This window comes from Sprattus sprattus (assembly GCF_963457725.1).
Source record: "Sprattus sprattus genome assembly, chromosome: 8".
NCBI lineage: Eukaryota > Metazoa > Chordata > Actinopteri > Clupeiformes > Clupeidae > Sprattus > Sprattus sprattus.
Genome location: NC_137927.1, coordinates 25,151,848 through 25,178,391, shown reverse-complemented (window position 1 = coordinate 25,178,391; position 26,544 = coordinate 25,151,848). Strand labels below are relative to the sequence as shown.

Genomic DNA, 26,544 nt, shown 5'->3' with positions numbered 1-26,544 from the left:
ATCAAGCTGCCTTTGTGTGTCGTTTCTGCCGTCTCCATGTTGGCACAAGTGGCCCTTCATTTGCTTTTGCCAGGGAGCATTGAAAATTCACAAACGCTGGTAAACCCACCATTCCTCCTCCTCTTTCACACAATAGTGGCACATTCCCAACCCATGTCACTGGCCTGCTGAAGGGGGGCCAACACAGGGACGTCTTGATTCAAATGCAAGCCCCATCGGCCCTTCGTCTATCAGAGGATAAATAACAAGGGGACGGGCAAACACACGGTGCTTTGCTTGCTTTCATTCAAACCATCAGCACTCACCCCCTCTGCATTTTACCAGGGGGATGTGACACAAACACAGCAGAGGACTGGGGAAAGAAAGAGTGCAAGGGGGAGGAGTGAATGAAGCCTTAAAACAAATCCAGACCCCCGCTAGCTTCCCAGTTCAAGTGGGGCAGACAGAGAACAGAAGACGTGACACAAACTGAAATAATTAAATGGCTATAATCACTGCTGGTAGCAACCAAACGACAACAAAAAAAGAGGGAAAAACCATTAAGAGTGCCAAGCTTTGGTCCTGCATGTACGACACAGAGCAGCTCTAAGCCATCCCCTCCTTGATCCTCCCTGATCCTGGCCTTGAGAAAGTTTCAAAGGTTTAGAGGCAATGACAAGGTAGCAATTACACAGAAAATTGTGAGGCACATGTGTGACTGTTCTTTTTGTCTAGAATATCTGGGAGGTAAAGCATAATTACTATTTGGGGAGCAGCTGGAATAGCGCTGACTAAAGAACAGTTTGTGCTTTGAATGAAGCTATGAGACACAGACATTTTTCAAGGATAACCATTCAACGGGATAGTAAATTACTTCAAATTGCGCTTCAAATATATCCAATAATTTGATTTGGGTGCCTTCATTTTAATTAAGGGGTTTACGGAAAGAAAAACAGCATGATAGGCAGATGATTCAATTCAGTCCAATTCAGTCAAGTCCTTACAACCACCAAAACCACAGAAATAACAAAGAGAAAGAAAAAAACTGTCTATGTTGATGGAGATGTTCTGAGCTCCACTGTGAAAAGTATTAGTAACTAGAGGACAGAAAGTCCATATGGACATAGATTCTGAAAAGTAAACCAACAGAACTAATGAAAACAACAAACAAGGCTTGTTCTCTATCTCTCCCTCAGCCAAGCTGAATCAATCTGACAAAATAGGCAGAGCGCCAAGCTTCATTACCAAAACCAAGGAGATAAGAGGTCGAGGGTGAAGGAGAGGAACTGCCCAGTTGGGATTTAAGTAAGAGCATAAATTGGGTTGCCAATTGGGAACCACTGCCCTGAGTTCATGTATTATCCTATCGGTCAGACTTAATCCATGCCTCTTCTCGAGCCGCCACCCCCCCCCCCCCCCCCCCCCCTTTACTTTTTCACAGCTAAAGAAAATGGCCTTCCTGCACCTTAGCACACAGCAGCAGTTTCTCCTAGCTTGGAAAAACTGTCACAAGACATCACTCAGAGCATTAGGCACCCTCTCCAACTAAGGCAGCAGTGTTTCGACAAAAGATTAAATCACGAATGTGACTCTGATTTCATGATCACACGAACTTTGATTAAATTGTGCTACATGAATATCATAGCTGTACTGCCCCATAAACACAGTAAATGAAAGATGAAAAACAAATGATACATTTCATAAGAATCCCAAGTTCAGGAGGACACAGGTTCTTCACAAGAGTTTCTTACACTCCCACCAGAGCTGGAGTCAAGCTCATTTTCACCCTAATGCAATTCAAATGAATTTTCCTGCTACGTATCGAGTAAATTTGACCTTAACACAAACTATTATGCAAAACATGCCAACCCTCGGTTGTTTAAGGGGTGCTTGTCAATCAGTGACTTTCACAGAAAAAAGTTTAAATGAACTACAATGCATATGACTTTCCTTACAGACCTCTATTATGCATTCTTGACTGGGTGTTGAGCTTGGAAATAGGGGAGCGTTTAGAAGGCTTTTCCATTACTGTTCAGTATTTTTGCTGACGTAGCGGTAAGCAACAAACAATAACCCAGTGCGGGGACTTGGGGGAGAGCGAGGAGGGAAACTGAATTGTCTAATGCGGCTTTTTTAAAACCTACCCACACAGCCAGCATGCTCCCAGTCAGTGCATGGAAAGGTGCTTAGCTGTCGATTCTCAAGAGGAGGGCCTTTGTCAGCTCTATGGAGGATCAGGCGAGTGGCAGCACGCCTGGCAGGCACACGCTACCGTGACTTGGCCCCACCTGGGGCCCTCGAACGCTAGGGTGGGGCTCGGGAAAGCCCCCAGAGCGGAGGGAGGCAGCCTGGCCATTATGTGGAAACACACCTAATCATCAGTCTTGCACGCAAGTGCTTTCTCTGCCTGCCGTACAGGAGGGTAGGTATTAGTCACCGGCTCAGGGAGAGGTGTGTCTGGCAAAGGAGAGACAACAGTAGGGATGCTTATTGCTTTTCTGACAGGCCAAGCTTAAAATAGTAATAAAGCATTGCCATCCCTCCTCAGGCAATGAGACGAGACAAATTACCGTGTGTGCGTTGGACCACCTGAGCATGAATAAAGGCCAAATTATATTGTCATGTTTTATGAGTCCATGTCAGGACCTCTCAGTTCTCTTGTTTCTCCATCCTTTTGAATGATGTGTCACTTTGACTCAGCGATGACAAAAGTGTTTCACCTATTCTCATGGCTTATGCATCCCAGCATCCCAGAATTGAATTAAATGAATCATTTAGCACTTAGCTTTACATGTATATATATATATAAAAAAAAATACTTTTACTTTACACAAAAATCCTTGACAAAAATAATAAATGACTTTATTTTCAAATGCATTTCAGACATTGCTATTTCACAACCCTATTCCTAATCCTCCCACCCCCTGCCCATGTCCCCTCCTCCACTGAGCTAAGTGATGAGATAGTGGGCTTGGCATGCAGAGGCATACACACAAAGGCCTCCTGTGACCAAGACAGGGGCGCACGGATCGATGGGTAATGACCGCAGCACAGAGATGAGCTGCCTCTGCCGCGTCCGCTGGGCAAACAGAAACACAGCCCATTCTGTGCCAGGGGGAAAGCTCACCTCAGGCTCCACAGGCTGGAGGAGCGAGGGAGGGAGGGAGGGAGGGAGGGAGGGGGAGGGAGGGAGGCTGGCAGGCAGGCTGACTGCTGCTGGGCAGTGCCAGAGAGAATCCCAACAAGGATGACTTTGTAAACCAGGGTAGGGTTTTGCGATCTCCGGAGAAAAAAAACGAGTACAGGAAGCACTGAGGGAGTGAGGAATGGTGAAACATATCGGTCAGTTGGAGTGAAAAACATTGTTTTGGTGTCCTACAGTGGCACATTATCAGCAGTGTGAGGTGTGTGAATGTTTTGTGGTTCTTGGAGAGTGTTATGCTTGGCAAAAGGTCTGTCATCTGGCCTGGCAAATAGTAACTTCACTTCAAAAGCCCAGGGTGGATTTGAAAGCCAGTTAAAGTGACAGTGGGCAGCCAAGGGAGGGGGGGAGGGTCGAGCGCAGGTTGAGGCTGGCCTTGTTATAAGCCTGCCTGAGGAGAGCTCTTTCACTGGGGAATCGGCAGGGGAGAGTTCAGCCTCCAGAGCCTTTGTGCGGAACAGAGGAACAGCTTCATCTCACCCAATAAGATGAGGTGAATAGAGGGGGGGGGGGGGGGGGGGGACAAGCCATTATGTTTTGGTGCAGCTAGGGGTGCTGGGCACAGAGGGAGTGTCCACTCTTAATTATGAGTGTATGTCTGCTGAACTCTGTGTGACAGGGCTCCATACAGGCAGGGGACGGCGCTGTTATTGCTCTCCCTCTCTGATTACCAGCGACATGAAGTGGGCTTTTATAATGAGAAAACCCGTTATGTCAAGGATACACACTGCCGTTACCGTGTCTCCGGAAATTTAACACTCAAAAAATGACATCAGACTGGAAATCACGGCACCGTTGACCAAGCAAACATCTCGTTATGAGCTTCCACTTCTTCTGCTCTCAAAGGCCGGGCCTCAGTCCAAAATTCAGCTCTGAAAGTGCCGACCACCTGCAATTGTATCTTGGACAAATATTTGCTGATCCAGTGCTTATCGGATCGTTGTATCCCTGCCTCTTTTCAACACCTCAAACTAAATGTTAATGAATATTGATGTTCAGTAATGATCTGGCGTTACTCCAACGAGTACAGTAAATATTTGTACAAGTTGTAATCATAACTGGGTAGTAGATGGAACAAAACAGATACATATGTTTTAAAATTTCAAGGTCATTTCCAACAAAGCTTCCAACATTAAACAGCTTTTGAAAGATATGCAGATATCCTTGGTGCAGAGGCTTTTTATGTGTACCAGTGATCTATGAGCACAGTTACTGGCATGTGCAAGAGCTCTTATATAAACAACTTCCAAGTGAAATAAAAGTCAAACGCATCATAAGGTTCATCATCATACTATCACATGGGGGATTGTCCTGACTCTCACCCGGCGTTCTCACATGGTCTGGCCAGGTCTCATGCTCTGGCTGAGTCCACACATCAAATGTGAAGCATCTCCTGACCTTGGGAAGAACCTCCTGCCCTTGCTATATCTGGCGGAACCTTGTCCTTTAATCTGAGTTGGCTTGTCTTGTTCTGCCTGATTACTCCCAGCTACTGGGACCTGACGGATCCATTTCAACACAGAGGAGTGCTGACGGACTAACAACAGCTCCAAACCCCGGGGTTCAATTACAGATGAGGTTTCCAGTCCCAAATACATTTACACATGCTGAGGTCTTTCTCTGTACATGGGGAAATTAAAAGTCCTCAAATCAAAGCCTTCCTGCGATTTCAACAGGCGGAAGATTGCATGAAGTCGGTACACAGCATTGTGGTTCATTGGTGAAAAAGAGGTTTGTGTTCATTCTCTGGTCTGCAAAGACCAGTTTAATGTTTAACCAAGTCTTTCACACAACAGAAACAGCCCAGCAACTGGGGTTAAAAAAAAAAAGGAATGAAAACATTTCTTCGAAATCTAAATGTAGGACAATAACAAACGACTTAGAACTAGGTGCACGGACTGTGAACAGCGCGAGGATCTTTCATCTTCAGTGAGGAGAAAGGGAAGAAAACATCAGGTGGTGGAGGAAGGGGCTCTGCAAACTCTGAGGCCCTGCCCACTAGTGTGAGAAGGTCATGAATTTGAATAGCAGGCCTTTGATCGTGGCAGGACACAGACTGACTTTAGCCCAGTGAGGTGGAAGTGAGGGGAGTGGGGGCTTGGCCATTCTGATGGGGTTACTGCCACTCAGCTGTAAATGTTAGTGCTAAAAAAAAAGATGGCGGCCCATGAAGGATAGGAGCTGCGCCTCTGAGAAAGGACAAGAGATCTAAGTGCTGAGGCCAATCATGTCTATTGTGAGTGCAAAGAGAAGCCGCTAAGACTCAAGAAGACTATGAGATTTGTACTGCTGTATTTCAGATGTACAGGGAGGGACGGACCAAGGAGCTCTGGTTTTTCCTTCCACAGAAAATGCCAGCAGCCTCTAAACCCTTGTCTGCACGACTGAAAGGACTTGGCTTATCACTGACTAAATATAGTGACAAGTGACCTGTCTGCAAACAACGGTGGCCTGTGAATGTGGTTCACCTGTGGATGTGATGTAGGTAGGGGATGGGTGAACACAGCTCCAGTGCTCAGGCTGGAGAATGAGTCCTCTCCTCCCCTCTCCTCTCCTCTCCTCTCCTCTCCTCTCCTCTCCTCTCCTCTCCTCTCCTCTACTTATACCGGCATTGATCCCCTGTTCCCTGCAGTCTTACATTGACCAGCTTGGGTTGTAGGCATTGTTGTCGTTGTTTCACTTGATTTACCATGGTTGCACAGAGAGGGGCCAGACTGTTAGGTTAGCCATAAATTAAATCTTTACCACAGTAGGGGGTTTAGGGCTGTTTTTGTATGTTTATGTATGAGTGTCTATGTGTGTCTATGTGTGTCCATGTGAGTTTGTGTGTGTGTGTGTGTGTGTGTGTGTGTGTGTGTGTGTGTGTGTGTGTGTGTGTGTGTGTGTGTGTGTGTGTGTGTGTGTGTTTGTGTTTGTGTGTGTGAGAGAGAGAGAGAGAGAGAGAGAGAGAGAGAGACAGAGAGAGAGAGAGGCTGTCAAATACAAAGAAATAGAGCTTGTCTATGAAGGCCTGTGAGGAGGAGTGCTAGGGAGGGAGGTGTTGTAAGTTAACCCTCCCGTTCCACTCCCTGTTGGCAAACCACTATCACTTACGTTTTGCAGAAAACAAAAACATTTATCCAGCCCAACACATTGAGATTCTTTTACAATGGCCCTGTCTCATATTGTGCATGCCACCAGCTTCTCGGATTAACACAACCGTTGACCACAAAAAGGGAAAGCAAACAAATAGACCACAACACTGACCAAATATGTCAGCTTTTTGGTTGATGAATTGGACTCTCTGTTGCACCCACAAGCAAGTGCTATGCTAGTATCAGATGTTGTCCTGAGGACAAGCTCATCCATTCTTGCACAAGAAAACACCCCACGCTCTGAATGGTACTACCTTAAATCCAAGCCCACATATCCCTTACAATTTCAACAAAAGAAACCTTCACTGGCCAGTAATCCATTCCTTTCCATATGTATCGCCTGAACAATGCCCTCCATTATATGCCTGTGACAAAACCTTTCATTGTCTCACTTTACAAAAGACATCATGTGTGTGCAAGTATTTGTTGATGGACTATAAACAACCTCCCTTTTTCATATTTCGTTTATCTTGGTGAATTCTTTTGAGATCTTCAGTGAAACTCATCCTTGGTTGCGCACACACAATACTGGCATCGTATTCATGATTTGAAATTATTTCAATTTTCTCTCAAAAAAAAGTCCCCCAAACTAATATTGTTTGCCAAAACCAAGTCACAGAAATTCTTCTGAAGAACTGAGAAGAATAGCAGAGTTCCCTACATTTGTCGACTCAGAACAAATGTCCAATCACAGTGCCTCTACTTACTGGCCACAAACTGCTTGACAACTTTGCAAAATAAGCATTCTGTCCTCGAGGATGTTTCTCTCTGGAGAGGATGGTTAATCATGTACCCAATCATTATGATCAATAGTAAAAAAAAGAATGACTTGCTTTTGGAAGAGTAAATCTTTCAACATACAGGGGGTCTACTACTACAGAGAGTGGATGCTTCAATTGTTGGCAAATGAAGGGGAAACGTGTATTTCTAATAAAGTAGATAAAAACAGACTGAATGTCCAGGACATGCATGTTAGCCGTTATATGGACATGCTTCTGACCCTGTATCCCTTTAAAACTGTTTTTTTCCTGTTTGGTGAGCTTAAAGCGCATCTGCTGCCACCACAGTTTCTCTCCAACTATAAGCTACTCTGAGCTTTCCCGAGCACAACAAAACAAAAACAAAACAACTTCAGACAATAACATTCTGAAGGAACATTTGGACTCCATTCTACCCATATGCAAAGCTCCAACAGGCCTGCCTTGCAAATGGCTCTCCTGGAGCTCCACACGGACAGATGGCCACTCTGTTTAGGTGGCCACTCTGGTCAAGGTTTGGTGGGACAGCTGACTCAGCGCACTGACAGAGAGGGAGAAAGAGAGAGAGATGGCGCAAAACCCCTTTCAGTGCACGCCACTTCACAAAAACAGGCCTGCACATCATGCATTGGTGAAACAAAGATTGTCCTTATTGACCACAGGGAAGACAATGGGCTGGACACCCTAGGGCCTCACCTCTGGGCCGGCCCAGCTATACAAACAGCACGGGCTGTTTGGGCAGCTCCAGTTGGCCCGGCAGTGCCCTGCGGTTTGAGGCCATTCAGCCAGAGACAGCTCAGGGAACATCCAACCCCCCGAGTCCATACAACTCCCAACAATGACAGGTCACCTTCCATTCACCCAAGGGCCTATTCAGCTGGAGGGCTTTGTCCAGCCTGACCCTTGGCTGTGGGTCAATCAGAGAACGTGTCAAAGGACAACCAAGGCCCATTTTAATTTCTTTAAATAAGGAACATCCTGACACCCATACTTAGCTCAGCCTGTACAGTCGAGAGATACTGTTTTGCTGTACCCTGAGGCTCAACAGTAGATTCCATCGCTACTCAGTTCAGTGCAAAGGGGTCTTTTGAAAGACAACAACAAACAATTGGCAGTGAAAGTAGATTCTCAGTAATCTATTTTCTTAATTATACGAGGCAGTTAAGACAAATGCTAATGCTTGGCCCTCTTCCCTCATGTCTTCACCCCAAAGAGGAATACATCAGGCAAATAAGCACCCAGCCTACTCAGTGCTCTGAATTGCGCCGGCCAGCAGATTCCTTTAGGATTTAAACCTGCTTGGCCGGGGCGGCATGGACAGCCGGCACTGAAGTAATCTGACATATGGCAATCCTCAGGCTTGGAGCAACAGCCTCTCCCCGAGCACTTTCACTGTGCCCACAAACAGCAATTAAGAAAATGTGCAATTAATTACCAGCCGTGGGCGATAGGAGCGGAGCATTGATTGGTTGCTGAGCAGCGACGAAACAGTGCTTCATAAAATATCGACAGTTTCGAGAGGGCATTAAAAAGTAGGGCCCCTTTTAAAGAAGTGGCAGGAACATGCAGAAAAAAAGGTAATTTGATAATCAATCTCCCATTTAGAGTGATCCGAAGATCAATTAACTCTGGGCTACTCATGATGAATGAATAAAGTCTGATAGAAACTAAACACTACGCACAAAAACACGTAGAAAAGAATGTTATTGGGAAATAATGCCTTTTGTTTTAGTTACACATTACCCCAAACACAACCCCCTTCTCTTCCCCAAGCGCCTCAGCCACTGCAGTGAACTCACACCATGTAAAATGACTGTGTTGTGAATGCACTCAGTGGCTCTGGACCTACTCAGCTGGAAAGATGAGTCGGTCCGCTGACACGTGTGCACGGTCCTGGTGAGCACACTACAGACAGAAGGTTACTACCCTCAGGGTTCACACCCTCAGCAGTGCTGAACATAACCACGCACAAAGTGTCTCTTTCACAAATGGCCTGTTGCACACAAACACACCCTTTTTCGTTTTCTATTACAGACTATTTTCAGGTACAAACAGGAGTTTTTTTTTCTTTTGAAGAGTAAAATGAATAAAACCAGATAAAGACTATTTGACAGTAAACAGTGTGTTTGTATTGTTGCTCAAGGTGAGAGTTAAGAAGCCATGGTGCTCTGTCAGAGCCCTGCCAGTCATACAAGGATTTGGTCATTGTTAGATGCTGACCTTCAGACTATCTCAAGGATACTATTGCAAAGCCTGCCAAAAAAACGAGTGCTTCTCCGTCCTGGCTTGTCAGAGCATATGTCCATGGAGAAGAACTGTCTCGCAGCAGAGGTCAGCACCATCTTTTTCTCTTATTTATAAAAGTCTTCACGGATATCTGTGCCAGCAAAGTGGCATGAATTGCATTTATCCCGGGAGAGCAGGGGCTCTAGTCTACAGCGATATGTAGCTGGCAAGCCTCTGTCTGTTAGGTAACTGAATTGGACGAAAACAGGCAGCAGAGCAAGTGGTGACTTGACTGCCCTACTATAGTTAATCATCTGCCATTACGCTATCCAGCCAGAAGGTGGCACTACTCACCCCAATACTGTTCACATCTCAGAGGACTGCAGAAGGTGTTGGAGACTTTTGATGAGTGTCCTGAAAGGTAAAGTGGCACAGAATTGACAGCCAGTCCCATTCAAATATTTAAGAATTCAACCTTATTTAAATCAAATGCAACTTAAGAGGTCATGAGTTTGTAATCTCTGTTACAGCATTACGTTCTGCCTTATTCTATATTACCTGATAATAGTCTTGATCGCATGCCAATCAGGAAGTGCAAACCTGACCGTCTCCCGAACCAATGTGAACACAATTTCATGAAGCCTTAAAGATTTAAAATGACACTTAAACTAATATGAGAGCACAATATAATAACTATAATATAATATAAATGTGTCATTAACTTGAACTTGAACGATTTATGCAACTATTCAACGTCAGCTACTTGGGCCAGTCCATGACACTAACTCATTCAGTCTTTCATTAGTAAAGGGGGAAACAGTGACTCAATAACTTTTTACGCTTATGGTCCTAGATTTAGTCCCTCAGCTCCAATAACATTAGACCTCATGGCTTTGCTAACCACTTACCCACAAATTGGATTTCTTTTTCCAAGAATGTTTTGTTTCCCACATTTGTCAGGCCCTTCTTCAATGAAGTATATTTACTATTCATTATTGTAATTGCTCCAAGGATGAAACTAAACTGATCACTGTAATTTACTTAGCGCACTTTAGATAATGCAGTGGTAGTAGACATAGGATTCAAGCGGAACATTTTTTCACAGTAAAAGATTTAGTGTGTGAATTTAATGAATGAAGAAGACAACTGAGTTCCTCAGACACTTCTGATGATTCTTGAATGCTCAGATTTCATTAAATACGAAACGATGCGGATCTCTTGATGCTGAAAGGCTTCCAAAAGATAGGAAAGAAAAAAAAATGTGCTACACTTGTAGTCATGACAGCCTATCTGAAATGTGCACGCGCACATACAGTCTGTGCAGATTCACTCCTACAGACACACACATGAAAAACACAAATGTTCCACAGTCAGCTGTTATTACTTTGCATGGATCACATTCTATTGCTATGTTAACCATTAAAATAAATCCTCACATAATATTTGCATGGTCTGATTTTTGGGTTCAGCTTGAGCGAAAAGCCAACAGACTGTTAATGAAGTCTACCCACTGTGCAAGCCTTCACCAAAGCCTCTTTTCTTCCTCCAGGCCACTCTCATACTCCACGGACTCATGACTCTCAACACAGCCCTCCACAATATAGCACGAAATCTTTGCCGGGCTGGGCACTTTCAAAAGAATATAAAGGAACTAATTGGTCCGTGTAGCTTCAGCCCCACATTCACATCATGCCTTGGAGTGCAGCATGCTGCTCTTCAACCCATTACGGGCACTCTGCCTGGAGACGCTCACATAGAAAAGCACGCCCTAGATACAGGCAACCGTGGCTGTCCAAAAAGTGTCAAGAGGTCTCCTAACTGGGAGTCAAAAAGGGGGAGAAGCCACCCTGTTGGATTATTTCTTGCTAATTAATGAGTGACTTTTAATATCAGGCTAGCTTGTGGGCCTCCGTGACAAAGTCAGACCCTGACACCTCCCGAGACCCCTTGTACAACCTCTGAATATGAAATAATGGGGTAGGCCAGTAAGGTGTGAAGAGACTCTCACTCCCCACCAAGAGGTAATTACTGCCTTGCACTCTCTCTATGCACACTGGACCTGAAACTCTTTATTACTGGGCCTCCTCTCGAGGCATACGGACAGGGGGAATTGATGAGGCTCATTGTTAAACATACTTTTTAATTGAACTTGGACTGCAGAGGGGTTGAAACTCAGGTTCTGACTTGTGAGAAAGAACGTCTGGAGAAGCTGCCTGAAGGAGGGGCTCTCGGAGATTTCTGTGTGGTTTGTACGTTTGCCAATCCAGTGGCCAAGCTTCACATGAAGTTGAAGAGGCGATATCTGATTGTTCTTTGCCTGAGTTTCCCCTCTTTCTTTTGTTTGCCAACAGGGTAGCTTTACTTATTTCACACAAATGTGTAGGAAATCCTTTAATGTATCCAAATGCCACAGGGAAGACATGAAAAATTAATACCTGATTACATTAAAGCACCAAAGAAAAGCACCAAAAAAAAGTTACAACGCATATTTGTCCAAGTTAGGTGCAAATAGTCTAACGTAATCGGTGGTGACACTGAACATTTTCCACCACAACCCGCAGAAAAAAGGGGGAGAAAAAAAAACAACGAACTGTGAAGCTCCAGTCTGGCAAGTAGCAGAAAGATGAAATTTAAGCTGGTCTGTTCCTGTCTCCCCCCTCCAGGGCCCCGCACTCAGCCCGAAAGAAAGCTCAAGAGGCTGCTCTGCGTTTAAACTCAGAGTATGAGAAAGACAGAAAACATATGGGTTTAATAAGAGGACAATATGTATGATTTTGATGTAGCACAAGGAAAAGCAGATGTTGTCAATTCATGTAAACATGGCTGTGTGCTAGAAACTTGCAGAAAAGATGGGGTAGCACGTCTAATAAACTTCTTGATATACACAGTCTGCTTTGTTTCAGCACGCAACAGCGAAAGAATATGTCAACATTTGTGCTCCAATTTCCTGAGTCAAATAAGGTCAGTGCTCTAATCTACTGGAAGTGGAAAAATACAAAAGGAACACCCCTCAATGGAAGGATGGACAACAACAAAAAAAATCTGAAAACTGTAAGATATGAACTAATACTGCCATCTGCTGATTGTGTTGGACAGCACATGGGGAACACTTCGTGTCGGACATACTGAGAGGTGTTCATTTAGAGCTCAGAAAGAAATCAGAATGGCCAAATCAATAACTACTTGCTGTATTAAGGTTAAATTAATTAGTGAGATTCCTCCAATACAATCAGTGGTAAAAATATGACATTTAGAGCCAACAGTTAACAGGATTTTTTTTTTTTGCACTTCCTTTGTGAATACAATTCAATACAAAAAAAAATGTGTTTTTGTCATGCATATAACAGTGCTCTTTCACACGAAAATGTGTAACCAAAGGAAGATGTATGTATAATGCATATGGCAAAAATGCAGCATCTGCCTATACTGTTAAATGCAAATACTATTTCCCCCCCAAAAAAAGGCCTGGATACAATTCATATGGTACTGTTTTCCTTGATGTGTAGCCTGCAGACTGCAGACTAGGTGGATCGTGTCTAGCAATATAGGTACGATAGGTAAAAAAAGACTGAGTGCACTGTCTATTTGAAACTCAAGAGGTCACTATACCCCAAACACAGAGGAGTGGGCGTGTAGTGCGTCACAAATCAATACCATGCTATGAAAAACAAACGTAAGGTTAAAGTTGTACAAGTCATGTTTTCGCCATGAAAAGGAACCTTGTAGAAGGTTTCAAGTCAGGAATCTTTAGAAATTTCTCTAATTCACATATTAATGACAAATCAAATTTGGTAGGTATAGAGAGAGCCATCTGTAAAACAAATGCTTTCATATTCAATAAAACGCAGAATGTTGCCGATAGCCTGGCCTATACATTAACGTGTAAGCATGAATATTGCTCTGGCAAGTTGAATATTACTCAGATAATAGGTCAATAGTCAAAGGCCGGATAGGCTACACGAGGGGTTCATCACCTCATGTCACGCGTTGTCTATCCTGTATGACTGAAAAGCAATGGCAATATCATTCAACTTACCGAACTTATCGTTTGAGAACGTGATCAAGTGTAGGCCTACTTCGAGCAAAGTAGAAAGACATCCCAAACGTTAAAAGGTCAGTGCGCTCGGACAAATTCAGGAGAGTCCAAACAGCATCATCTCATCTTTGGGAAACAGAAGGATACCCAAGAACATGCCCCAACATGACCCTGAAGCCTCGTCCAGTCCACACTTCATCGCAGCGGTCCTCATATGAGCAGTGAGGTCAACAATTCAATACCAAAGGTTACAACATATGGGAATGACAACTTACGCCAGTGATAGGCCTACTGGTTACTAGATAATGTTCAATGCTGGACTATTTCACAAATTTAAAATTCTTGCTAACTCACTGGGCCTAGGCTACAGCTTTTTGCAACAGGTTTATACATTTATGCAGCACAAAAATAAATGCAATTTGGCCGTGCATTAATAATAACTATACGATTTATGACAACAGACGTTTAGATATTCGTATAGGCCCCAGGAATTAACCGTGGGTCAATCAGCTGTATTCTGAGTTTAGCATTCCAGCCTTGGGGTTTGATATGGTGATATGGTATTAGCCACAGGCACGGGGCCTATTCAGGCAGAATAAATGTGTCTCGTGATTTCCAGCCTTTTGTAGAGCAGCGTGCAAATGATGCTTTCCTTGAATGGTCCATGTCGAGTATTTCAGTTGAGCTGTGGATGTAAGAGGCTTAAGACAAGCAAACTGTAGGCTATGTGGGAGTTTCATGACTTGATACTTTAGTAGTTTCAAAGTTAGTATAGGCATTATAATTAGATAATGTATAAAATCGCAATTAATCACAAGAAAAAAAGGAGAGATATTTTGTTATATATTTTCGCCTTGATATTTTTTTTGCATTGCTCGGTACAAATACTTTTCTACGTTTCAAAGTCCTTTCAGCATTTGCATTCTCCGAGAATACGCCGGGACACTGGTAAGAAACTAATTTAGATACTTTTTTTTAAAGTCTCTGAAAGTCGCTCTTCAGAACAAATCAAGTCAAATGCTGTCTGTTTCTTTCAGAAAATGAAACGGAGTGCGTATCCTCACAGTCGTCGGAATTTCCAGAGGACTTTTTTACATTGCAAGAGAGGAAAGATGGAGGGATAATTATACATTGTATGATAATTTCCTATATGCTTTTGGCGATTGCTGTAGTTTGCGACGACTACTTTCTGTCATCCCTTGAAGTTATCAGTGAGCGTAAGTGGTTATTTGTATGTATTTTTTTTTATTATGTTGTTTGCACTTGATCAGGCCTACCCTAAGGATATGCACAGGGTAATGAACTTCACCGTTATGCAACTTCGCAGGTCTCGGGCTCTCTCAAGATGTAGCTGGAGCAACATTTATGGCAGCTGGAAGCTCAGCTCCAGAGCTAGTTACAGCGTTTTTGGGTAAATAAAGTTGTAGGCACTTCCAGGATTTAATTAACTGTGTAGCTATGTTGTGTTTTACAAGTTTTATTTCTAAACTGTTCAAAAGGACACAAAATGTAGTGACACTGGATTTTAAAGTTATTTGATTATGTATGTGATTGTGTTAACCAAGTGGTTAACATGGTATTTTTGATCTAATAATGCATATGCCACAGAAATTCATAAATTAAATATTCTCATAGGTGTTTTCGTCACAAAGGGAGACATTGGTGTAAGTACCATTGTGGGATCAGCAGTTTACAACCTCCTTGGTATTTGTGCGGCCTGTGGACTCTTAACCTCTGTGGTATGTAATATTTCATAAAAGTCTAACTTAACCACATCTGTACATGAAATTACAATTTGAACTGGCACCTTGTTTTAGGTCAATAACAGAACTGTCACCTGTGCGGAATGCATATACACAACACTGTGCTGAAGTATTGTCTTGACACTGTCTAGGTGGGAAGACTCACCTGCTGGCCCCTGTTCAGGGACTGTTTGGCTTATGCGATAAGTGTGGCTGCTGTAATTGCAATCATCTCAGATAACAAGGTGTACTGGTGAGTGCCTTAGGAAACACTCATTTCCTCAATATAACAGTATGGTCAGGAAAAGTGTTGTTGCATACTGTGTTTCTTAAACAAATATAGGATGCCGACTTTGGTCCTGCTGAGTCATGCATCATTAAGCAACTGTATTCTATTTCAGTATATTTATGATCCCACGTGTGATGTCATCTTCCAAACCAAAACAGCTCTGTACAATTGCTGTTCCTATGCTCTTAAAATTAGCGTACTGTTCTAAACATGCTTTACCCCAACTGGTCTTGTATTGTGAACAAAAAGGACATCTTAAAATTGGAATGCCACGTTAATGTGTGTACTATTATGTTGTTTGTCCTTTTCCAGGTATGAAGCAGCTTGCTTGATTCTTGTGTATGGGGTGTACATAGTGGTGCTCTGTTTTGACATCCGAATCAGTGGGTACATGATGCGCAAATTCAGCCCTTGCTGTACCTGGCTGTCCAAGAGTACAGAGGAACACAGTGAGCAGCAGCCTTTGACTGGCTGGCAGGATGACACAAACCTACACATAATCCGCAGATCCAGGGCAGACAGCGGAATCTTCCAGGAGGACTCGGGATATTCTCACCTCTCTCTAAGCCTTCACGGGCTAAATGAAATCCCAGAGGGTAAAAAAATTGAAATTTACAGTGTGACAGCATGAATTATGGATTGGTCCATGTAAAATTATGTACAGTTCTTTTGTGGTTGTAAATTATTACATGTAGTTGGGTCAGGCAAAATTGATTATAGATGTGCCTCAGCACTTGGACAGCTAACATAAAATTAAAAAATTGTAATTCATAAAAACTCTAATTCTGAAATTCTCTGTTGTTCCACTGCAGAGCCCACAAGTGTTTTCAGGTTGCCTGAGAATGACCTGAAGCGTATCGTCTGGGTGCTCTCCCTGCCGGCCATCCTGCTGCTCTATCTGACTGTGCCAGACTGTCGCAGGCGCTTCTGGAAGAAATGGTACATGCTGACCTTTCTCATGTCAGCTGTGTGGATCTCAGCATTCACCTATGTACTGGTGTGGATGGTCACAGTACTAGGTAGGGGAGAACAGTCATTGTTTCAACTTTATAACACTTACAAAAATACATTTGTATTCTTTATATTATCGGGTAATTTAGGAATTTGGAATATTTAATTTAGTAAGTCCTATAGGCTACTTCTTTTGAGGGAAGTCATGTAGAGCAATGCAGAGAAAAACATTTAAAAAAAACATTGCCTTGAAGATCCCATATTTTGAATGGTGGGCATCTGAAGCAGAAAAGAGCAATAGGCCATGCACAGTAAAATCACATGCCGCACTGGCTCATTCCTGAAATGCCGCGAGTTGTATCCCGGGGAGATTAGTGTAGCCCCCTCATCTTGGGGTAGACGTGACTCTCCGCCAGCTCAGGATTAACGTGTTTTGCCCTGTGGGTTACCATGAGAAACCATGTGATGTTAGCAGAGGTTGTGGAGTATAATAGGATTATTATCCTGTTAGCCGTCATACAAGTCTCACATGAGAAAAGGAGGAGAGTAACCATTGTAAACCAAATGAATGGACCGCCCAGGTACTACGACTGTGCAGCCCCCGAGGAGTGCAATGGTCACCTGAACGTGGTTGCCTCCAGGGAGACATTCTTGTGTGCTCAATGTTGTGCCACCGTCTTCTGGGAATTTTTATCACGAGACGTAGCTCTCCATGTACGGCTTATATATAAAATCCCTCACGCCTACTCACAATTGTCAAAGCACTACGTAAATGATGTTCGACTACATTACCAGTAAGTCCTTGTCTTCGTTTCTTTTCAGGAGAAACTTTGTCCATCCCTGACACCGTAATGGGCCTCACCTTGCTTGCTGCCGGGACCAGCATTCCAGACACAATTGCTAGCGTCATTGTAGCTAGAGAAGGTGAGACCATACATCAATTTGTTCGAAGTTGAAACGACGAGGTCACTCACCGCTGTTTTTCTCTCTTAGGCAAAGGAGACATGGCCATGTCAAACATCGTGGGATCTAATGTATTCGATATGCTTTGCCTGGGTCTGCCATGGTTCATCAAAACGGCATTTGTGGACCATAGCTCTCCAGTTGAGGTGAACAGCACTGGTTTGGTATTCACGACGGCCTCCCTACTCGTCTCAATCGTCATACTTTTTGTGGCTGTACATTCAAACGGATGGAAACTGGACTGGAAGCTTGGAATCGTTACACTGTTTTTCTACATTCTCTTTGCCACTCTGTCCGTTTTATATGAACTGGGAATTATTGGCAACAACCCCATAAGAGCATGTAATGACTAACTGAGTATCCAAAAACTGACCCCACTCAGAAAGCACTGGACAATTTGAAGAGGACTGATCTGCCTGGCCTTATCTTGCTTCTCAAATAAGTAGGTCATGGAAGGCCGAAACTGATAAGGGTTTATGATCACCATTTATACAAGTGACAGGAAGAAGGACAAACAATACAGAACAAAATAAAACAGAAAACACAAAAAATTCCATTCACCTCTCATTTGTAAGTGTTGCAAGGCCATGCAAACGGAAAAGTACCACCTCGCAACTTCATGGAATTTAACTTGCTTAAGGTTTGAGTGTTGTCTTCTGAGTACATTTCAAAACAGTTTATGATATGCAAGCTAAAATTAACCTTAAGCAATAAAGACACTTTGATCTCACAAAAAAGGTTATGAAACAGCCAAGTTTAAAAATTAAAAAGTTTATTCTGTCATTCAAATAAACTGGTGGCCCACAAATTAAAAAGAGTTTACAAAAAAGAAAAGAAAAAAAAAAAAATCACGGTATATAAACAAACCTTATACACATCCAGTTACTGAGGCTGGCGGTGTCATTCACTTAGCTTGTGGTACAACAGCAGAGACTAATGGAAATGTGTTTTTACAACAAAACAAAAAACAGGGTGATGGGTGATTATTAGTACTATGATGTTTTTAGGCGTTTCGGTCGATACGGACATCAACTTCACGGCCATTAATTTTGGTGCCATTCATCAGCCGACAGGCCGTGTCTGCACTCTCTGGTGAGTCGAAGCGAACGGTACCGCACCCTTTTGACTTCCCATTCTCCATCTTGATCTCTGCAAACATCACCTGACCTATGGTGCACATCAAAGCAGACAGTCAGTATAAAAGAACCATGGGAACTACTAGCTGTTCTATTTGGTTTCATAACAAACCACTAGCACACTTACCACAATGGCCGAATTTTTCCTTCAGTTTCTGCCAGGTAAGATCATAAGAGAGCTAAAATCCAAAAAAAAGGAAAATATCACTTTCAAGTCACAAATCTAGGCAACCAAGTTTTGGACACTTAATTTACAAGGTTAATACTTATGCTTACATTTCTCACAAATATCTGGCATCCTCCCTTTGACCCTGATCCCCTGTCGGACATTCCACCGCCCATGTGACCAGCACCACCACCGAAGCCTCCGAAGCCACGGTTCATGTCCATGCCGCCGCCACCGCCGCCCATCCTGTCGTAGCCAGTGCTCATGCGGTCCATGCCCATGTTCCCCATCCCACCACCTGTGCCAGAGTCAGAATTAGTCACATTCAGCCTGTGTGGCCTTTTCTGTTCGTTTCGGAAGGAGTTTCCTTTCAACATCTCAGGGTCCAGTAAGGTAGCAAGGAAATGACTGAAAGCAAAATGATATTGCAGGTTGTGTGGCGGGGGGAGCAAACCAACAAACTTGGGTCGAACTGCATGGAATGTTAGCGGTGCGAGTGTGATGTACCTAATCCAGACCCCATTGGACCCATGCCAGCATTCCCCATGCCTCCTCCCATGCCTCCTCCCATGCCTCCTCCATAGCCTCCCATCCCTCCTCCTGATGAGAGAACACACTGGTAGTCAGAACTCAGCAGCGGGCCAAAAACACAGGTCCAAATCCACACAGACTTCAAACAAAAAGAGACTACACACACACACACACACACACACACCCCACTCTGAATGTCACAGCGATACACAACTCCGGCCAAATAAGACTGCTGTAATGTCTCCCCACCCTAACGATTAACCCTGCTGAATTTGAGCGAATAATCAATCATGCTGAAGATCTGAGCAAATCAATAGCACACCAGTGTCTTATTTCAGTGGATTTCAATACCACAAGATGGCACACACTGTGCATTTGCTCACTCCATATATTTTGACCATGTAAATTGGCCATCTGCTTCACTATTCACCAGAGTAGATGGAGAATTTTAACAGAAAGGTTTGTGTGTTTTTAAGTGGCCTTGTGTGACCATAACCTCTAGGGGGCTGGAGTTGTGAATCCTTGCAGCAGCAGGTTTTAATAAACAATCTTGCCTATAAACATGATTTATTTGGAACCAAGCACTTTTCTTTCAAACAGGATCAATTTGGTCTATGCATACTTCAATGAGCAAATCAAATTCACCCTCATGCAGCTTGTCTTCTTTTTGAAGCCGCTCTAATAGGCATGCTTCTTATTAGTGGAAATGAAGGATGAGAAGGAACAAATATCTACTCACCAAGTCCACCAAAGGTATCACCATAGGGGCGATTCACTGCCATGTCATTTCTGCCAAAATCGCGATCCATTCCCATACCAGAGCGGTACATGTCTAGAGAGTAAGACACAATAGTAGGCTGTTTAAAAATAGCCTTGGCACAAACCTGTAAAGGCTCGTCAGAATAAATGGGGCATATGCCGTACCTCCCATTCTTCCCATGGGACCCATGTCACGACCTCCATAGCCACCCATGTTTCCCATGCCGTCCATGCCACCATATCCACCGCCCATTCCTGAGGGAGGACAAGAATAGCATGATACAAATTGTAAATGAAAGAGACAAATAAAATGGCAATGCACCCTGAATATACCTTGGTCTGTACAACATGACACAGCTATGTGACTGGATTAAACCATAACTTGCAGAGAAAATATAACAGATAGCAAGGAAATGTCGACACAGAAATACAGCGATTTTGCCCCTCTAAATTGACATCTGTCGGTGTCTGTGATCAGGTGCAACAGTTTTTTCCTCTCACCTCCCATTCTGTTCATTCCATATCCTGAACCATCCATCCCTAATTAAAGACAGAAAGGAGTTTTACTCACTACAAGGAGCGGGGGCATAAACAAACATGAAAGACAACAGCCTTGGGTAAATGTGTACCAGAATTACCATTCACTGGTAATTGACATTTGCTTTTGGGAACCTCTCGTCTAAATAAATGTCTTATCTTGTCCTATTCTCGGAGACCAAACTAGGTCAAACCATAAATTCCATTGTAACTCAAATTCAGCCATCTTGTTAAACAATAACTTGAACACTGACTAACTGACTGCACAGGACAGTGTCACCAACTTTGATATTTTGGAATTGTAGCCAAGTCTCAAGCCCAAAACATTCCCTTATTGTATTATCACCAGTTCAGGAAGGGCCCAAAACATCAGTCCATGAGGCAGGGCCTGATCAAATGGTTCCGTTTAGGATTCAGTTTTCTTGATGGTTGCAAAAATACAAAACATGGCCCAAACTAATCCTAATCCGCAGCTTACTATTCAAAAACTCTCATTTAGAATCTACAGAGAGCAGACAAAGAATGACTAGGAATGAAGTCAGTGTGTGACTGTGGGAGTACCTCCGGGTCCCATGGCTCCCATTCCCCCACCGCCTCCACCGCCACCGGCCCGGTTGGCATTGATTGGCTGGCCACCAGGGCCAAGACCCATACCGATGCCTCCAAGACCCCCTGAGTGCACAAACATTCAATGCATTACTAACCAATTCAAATGGGATACTGGTACATTGTAAAGTTACAGTTGTAAGTACTCACTTGGCAACTGAGCCTGTTTCTCAACTGGACGGAAATCATCAGCGGGAAGAGACTTATCATCCTGCAAGACAAATAGGCTAATGACGAGGGAGCCTCTATGTAACATTTAAGGCATCAGAATAAAAACACAAAATAGCAGAAAGCAATCAAAAACTTCTCACCATTTTGACATGCATGGGGCGGTCAAACAACATTTGTCCATTGAACATAGCTTTACGTCTGAGTCAAGGTAAAAACAGAAATAAAGGGGGGGAGAGAGACATAAAACTCTAAAATCAGAGATTTAGAGAGACAGTTGTTGGTGTCTAATGTTTAACAGGTAGGTTGTCTTGGTCTTTAAATGATCCCTGCAGAGACAGGCCAGTGTCTGTTTACTTAAATGACTGTAAAGAAACTGTACAAAATGACTGTAGTTTAGGTTAAAATTACTAGAAAAGATGGGAAAATAAAAAATGTCCTAGAGATAGACAGACACATTAAAGACAGACACATTAAAGCTCTCAGTTTCTAAAAAAAGGATACAGATAGCCTGGACCGCTTCCAGAGACTGCTCAAAAGTGACTGTTCCCATTCCGCGACTTTTGCCATCTTTGTCTTCTTTGACGTCAGCCCTTTTCACCGTCCCAGCCATGCCGAAAACTTCTTTGAGCTTTTTCCAGCCCACTTTGAAATCAAGCTAGGCAAAAGAACACAAAAGATGATATTAACGGTAACATTGAGATTGCAAACCTTATCTGTGAAATGTCATTCTTAGGACGACGAACATTTCTCACTGTGATCAGTGTATGCAAGTATGTGTGATATAGCAGTGTTTATTTCTTGGTGTATTTACATTGGCAGTAATGGTAACTACTGCAAGAGAGAAACATTTGCAGATGCTGTTCAGATCCAGCATGGTTTCCTTAACAACTCCAAACAACTATTAGGCGAGTTGACATCTGGAACGTTGAAAGTTTGTCTTTTGCTTATGTCTACAATACTGTCATTCAATACTGAGTACTTTACAGCAACGACAGTGAAAATAATCAAATAAAACAATTCCATCAAATCCACAGAGGAAACCACCTGGCAAAAAAGAGTGATAAAATCTTCTCACATTTGCAACAAACACCGTGGAGCCCAGCCGTCCTGCCTGAAGGCCATTGAGGATCTCATGTGGGATGTTGGGATTGTTGGCGATGGCAGGTGGGATGCTCATCATTCCTGGACCGCCTTCTCCACCCCGTCCTCCCGGGAACATTCCTCCAGTGCGCTGCAGCACCCGGCGAGCGTGCTCACCATCAGGATCCTGAAACACATTGGTAGCAATATGGAGGTGAGATCCCTGCTAAGAAACACCCTTTTGCTATCTACAGAAAACCCATCCTAGAATGGTGCATACCTCTTTGATATTGAGCGGTCTGCCATTCAGATCGTGTTTGTTCATGACCTCAATTGCTTTCTTCACAAACTCCTCATCTTTAAACTCAACAACACTGCAGGGAGATCATAGACGATTAGAACAATGCATCAAACGTCAGTTCAGCCTCTGACAAGTACCTGACAGAATAGATAATAGAATCTTACCCGCAACCCTAGGGGTGAGGTATGGGATGATCCAAACAGCACGGCATCAATCCAGAGGGACATAAGTGGTAAATAGTTAGAAATGGAAGGTATAGACAAAAATAATTTCATTAGATTTTGTGTAGCATGATGTAAATATAACACTCATTAGTAACCACAAGTGCTGTTGCTAAAGCACTGTGCTTGCTCTTGCAAATTTTAATTTATGACTATGAAATGACTCGAGATCAGATTTTAACATAAAGTGGACATAAGACATGTGTAAGCTTTTATGTGAAATAAAAATGATATTTGAGGACACAATTAATGGGAATTTTAAATACAAATGTTCATAGATCAATTTGAGGATCCTGTTATTCAAATTTATAATAAAAAGAATGGGACATAGTACAGTGTGAGAAGCTGTGGGAAGAAGGAAGTTATGAATTGCAAAAAATAGCCAATAGTTTTCTCAAGAAGGTACTTTGTTAGTGAAGATACATGGCAACACTCATAACATCAGGTGTAATAAAACAAATGCCAGATTTGATGACAATCATCAATCAATGAAACACCTGCTAACAATTCACGTCATCTCATTGCCATTGACAAATTGGAACTACCACTCTTGAAAACCACCAATTGAGAACTTCACAATAATACACTTGAATGTGCTTTTGTGGTATGAATTTCAGATTAGTTTTCCAGTCACATTTGAGAAAAAAACCTCAACAAACCTCTACAAAGCCACCAACAGTGATAGGCTCTAACCACAATTCCCTTCTAGTTTAAGAACAATTCACATGTACATCGCCTGAGATATCTTTACCAGAAGGAACACAAAAATGAAACTGCGGAGGGTATTTAAAACCTCGTGCAGCAAGTCGTCCACATCACTTACCCTTGACTTTCCTTCAGCATCCTTAAAGAGCTCCACGTATGTAACCTCACCGACTACATGAGACATACAAAGGGGAAAATACCAAAGAAAACAATGCATTTAAGATCACCAGTCTTCTCTTCACAGTCGGCCTTAGCACACCGCTACAGGTGGAGAAGCTCCATTAGAAAATCAACAAATAAATCAATCCAGACCAACATTCCACTACACACCACCATGCCATACTGTTCAATTTCTGAAACACCAATCAGCCAAGGACAAAGAAAGATCTAGAATCAGCATGGATACATTGAGCAAGTTGGTCAACAAGTTTCCAACAAGTCTTGACACTGTTTTCAATTCACCTTCCATCCTTCAAAAAGCAATGCACAGCAAGACATTAGTTGATTCGTCATCATTTTTCTCCTTACAAAAATCTGCGCAATAAAGTGGTCAGTGCCACAACTTAAATGAGGTTACATTATGGAGCTGTCAATACATCTATACCAAAGGAATCTTCATCAGGTAATTTCAGACCACAACAGCTCAAAAATCCTCCCATGAGGACTGTTGAAACAAACAACCAAGACTACTGTTTGTCACTGCTCTACACTAGAAAATTCACAACATCACTACATCACAGAAGGGGGAGCATTTGATATGGTTCCCAATTTGTCACTGAAGGGGTGAGAGAGCATCTCTTGAGGGATGATTACACCTCTGGGTGTTTTACCTTTCTCTCGCATTAGATCTTTAATAGCCTGCCACTTCATATCATAAGGGATATTGCTAATGAACACCCGGTTTCTGTGAGCGCTTTTCTTGTCCCCCGGCACCGAGTTTTTGTCCTTAGAGTAGGGATGATAACGGTTTGCTTTTCGGCCGCCTGATTTCTCTTTTCCTTCCAGATTGTCCTTGGGGACTTCATTGGCTTCGCTGTGGGAAGGAGGACAACAATCGGTAAATTCTTAAAAGGCAGCTTAGCAACAACAAAGATATTACATAGATAAATTAACATAAACTTGCATGTTTATGTATAAAAAAAAAAATTGAAAAAAAAGTCTTGGTCGAGATGTTATCAACTGGTCTTTCAACTAGCAATGTATGAGAAACAGGTTAACTCACCTGGCATCAGTGGTGTTTGCGGTAAAGAGCATAGGAATGATATCCTAGCTAACCATCTAACCAAGGTTAGCTTGCTAGCTAGCTAACGCGCTTGTTTTGTTATAGTAGCATCACCTTACTGCTGATTTAAATCATCTTTACCGTAAATTAAGCTACCAGTGGGGTTAAAATTCGGCAATAACGTGTTAATCATTCAACATGTTTTCACATTAGCGTTTGCAAAAGCGGTTTAAACAATATATTTGGATGATCAATATTAACTATTGGTTCCTAATAGCATAACGAGATAAGGGATCTTATAGCAATAGCTGTTTGGCGTAGTAGCACATATTTCCATCTAAGAATAAAACCAAAAACAGGGTCATACCGACGAACTTTAGATCGATTTCAAAGAGAAACGTTGGTTTTAATACAGTTTACTTAAACACCGTCGGCTAACTATCCTAGCTCCGATAGCCATATACAGTAGCATTTCTCTACAGAAGCAATTTAGCCATTAGCGTAGCATAAACGAGCTCTTAGCACTTTGTATTTGAGACCTGCCTGTATTGTCAGATAGATTTTTAGTTTGCGGTAAACTAAGGCGACCACAGATGTCTTATAATCTGTATATGGTAGAAACTGACTTACGTTACTATTATCATTATGCTATACATCGCTATACATAGCGTTAGATATTTTCAAGGCCACAGCAGACTTTGACCATATACGTTCTCCATTTAAGCCGTTAGCATTCCCCGCTAACGTCTATTACAACGTCTCTGGAAACGTTAGCTGACTTTGATATGGTATGCTAGCTGGCTCCGACAATAAACAGAATGAAAATAGTTACGTTTGAACGCCATTTGTGGTTTCTTGAGGTGATTCTTCTTCTTGTTCTTGTTCTGTTTCGTTTTCAGCCTCTGCCTCTGCCTCTGCCTCTGCCTCTGGTTCTGGTTCTGGTTCTGGTTCTGCCTCTGCTTCTGCTTCTGCATCTGCTTCTGGCTCAGCTGCAGGGGCTGTTTCTTCTATCATAATCTCAGAGTCCAGTGCTACATCGGCCATGATTGCTTGTTTCTATCGGTCGGAAAAAATGCCGCTTTGACTGCGCAGTTCAAAATTACAGTCGCTCCCCTCCACACTGATGTCGTTGTCGCGAGATAAAATGAGAATACGTGTACACGACACGTTTCCCTCTGATTTCATAAACAAGTTTCCTCAGTGCTTTTTCGATTCTGACTAGACTACATTGTTTCCAGTGAAAGTATGTTTTACCCTCGCCTCTAGCAAGAAATAGGACTATCAAACTGGTAACCTAGTATGTGTAATAAATTCATATATAAGTAATATTACTAATAGGCCAATCTCAATCTTCTGAAATGTCAAATGTTATTGTGTCCAATTGTACCAGATTACACTTCTTCTGATCAATGTTGGAGCCAAAATAATTTGCAAAGCCTTAAGTAGGGAGAGACCCCAATTAGATGTGCTGTCATGAGACCCTGCTACTAGGCCATTCTGATGTTACCATTAAATACATTTTTTTTGTATTATTATTATATGGTAGCATTCCACCACTATTTCATCTGTAATATTAATAGAGGCGTGGTTAAATGTTTAAAGAAATAGACTACTGCATTCATCCTCCAGAGGCAATGCTCTACCACATCTCTCCTCTTCCACTGCAGCTGAGCTCTGTGAAGCTGGGCCCCATGACATCAGAGAAAGAATAAAAGTATAGTGAAGTTAGTTTGTGACCTGGAAATCTTGTTTGTGTTGTAAGGGTTTTAAGTCATTTTTAAATCACTGGCCAGAAAAATGAATTACTTAAAACCCTTAACAGCAAAAAA

The 26,544-nt window shown here is 42.7% G+C and overlaps 2 protein-coding genes across 2 annotated transcripts; one reads left to right on the top strand and one right to left on the bottom strand.

The window, feature by feature from the left end:
* Positions 1 to 14,126: 14,126 nt before the first annotated feature.
* Positions 14,127 to 17,633, top strand: slc24a5 (solute carrier family 24 member 5; the record flags this gene model as incomplete). The annotated part of the gene is made up of 9 exons (XM_080843415.1): positions 14,127 to 14,283; positions 14,373 to 14,552; positions 14,663 to 14,746; positions 14,971 to 15,074; positions 15,230 to 15,330; positions 15,679 to 15,962; positions 16,179 to 16,385; positions 17,140 to 17,241; positions 17,311 to 17,633. The coding sequence occupies 9 exons, from the start codon at positions 14,127 to 14,129 to the stop codon at positions 17,631 to 17,633; spliced, it is 1,542 nt and encodes a 513-aa protein (XP_080699541.1).
* Positions 17,634 to 18,035: 402 nt separating this feature from the next.
* myef2 (myelin expression factor 2) lies at positions 18,036 to 25,822 on the bottom strand. Its single transcript, XM_080843245.1, has 16 exons — positions 25,548 to 25,822; positions 24,324 to 24,526; positions 23,612 to 23,664; positions 22,732 to 22,739; positions 22,547 to 22,640; positions 22,262 to 22,453; positions 21,688 to 21,841; positions 21,327 to 21,376; positions 21,166 to 21,226; positions 20,971 to 21,081; positions 20,374 to 20,412; positions 20,038 to 20,127; positions 19,853 to 19,945; positions 18,693 to 18,880; positions 18,544 to 18,595; positions 18,036 to 18,447 (listed from the first exon to the last, which is right to left on the bottom strand). Exons 1-16 carry the CDS (start codon positions 25,757 to 25,759, stop codon positions 18,284 to 18,286), a joined length of 1,764 nt encoding a protein of 587 aa, XP_080699371.1. The 5' UTR covers positions 25,760 to 25,822; the 3' UTR covers positions 18,036 to 18,283.
* Between the last annotated feature and the right edge of the window lie 722 nt (positions 25,823 to 26,544).

Bases quoted from the DNA above. Each gene is read 5' to 3' on its own strand.
- myef2 (XM_080843245.1), bottom strand. From the start codon at position 25,759: ATGGCCGATGTAGCACTGGACTCTGAGATTATGATAGAAGAAACAGCC. The intron at 24,527-25,547 runs GTAACTATTTTC...TCCTTCCCACAG, and splicing joins ACCACAAATGGCGTTCAAAC to CGAAGCCAATGAAGTCCCCA. The intron at 23,665-24,323 runs GTAAAACACCCA...TGTCTCATGTAG, and splicing joins AGATCTAATGCGAGAGAAAG to TCGGTGAGGTTACATACGTG.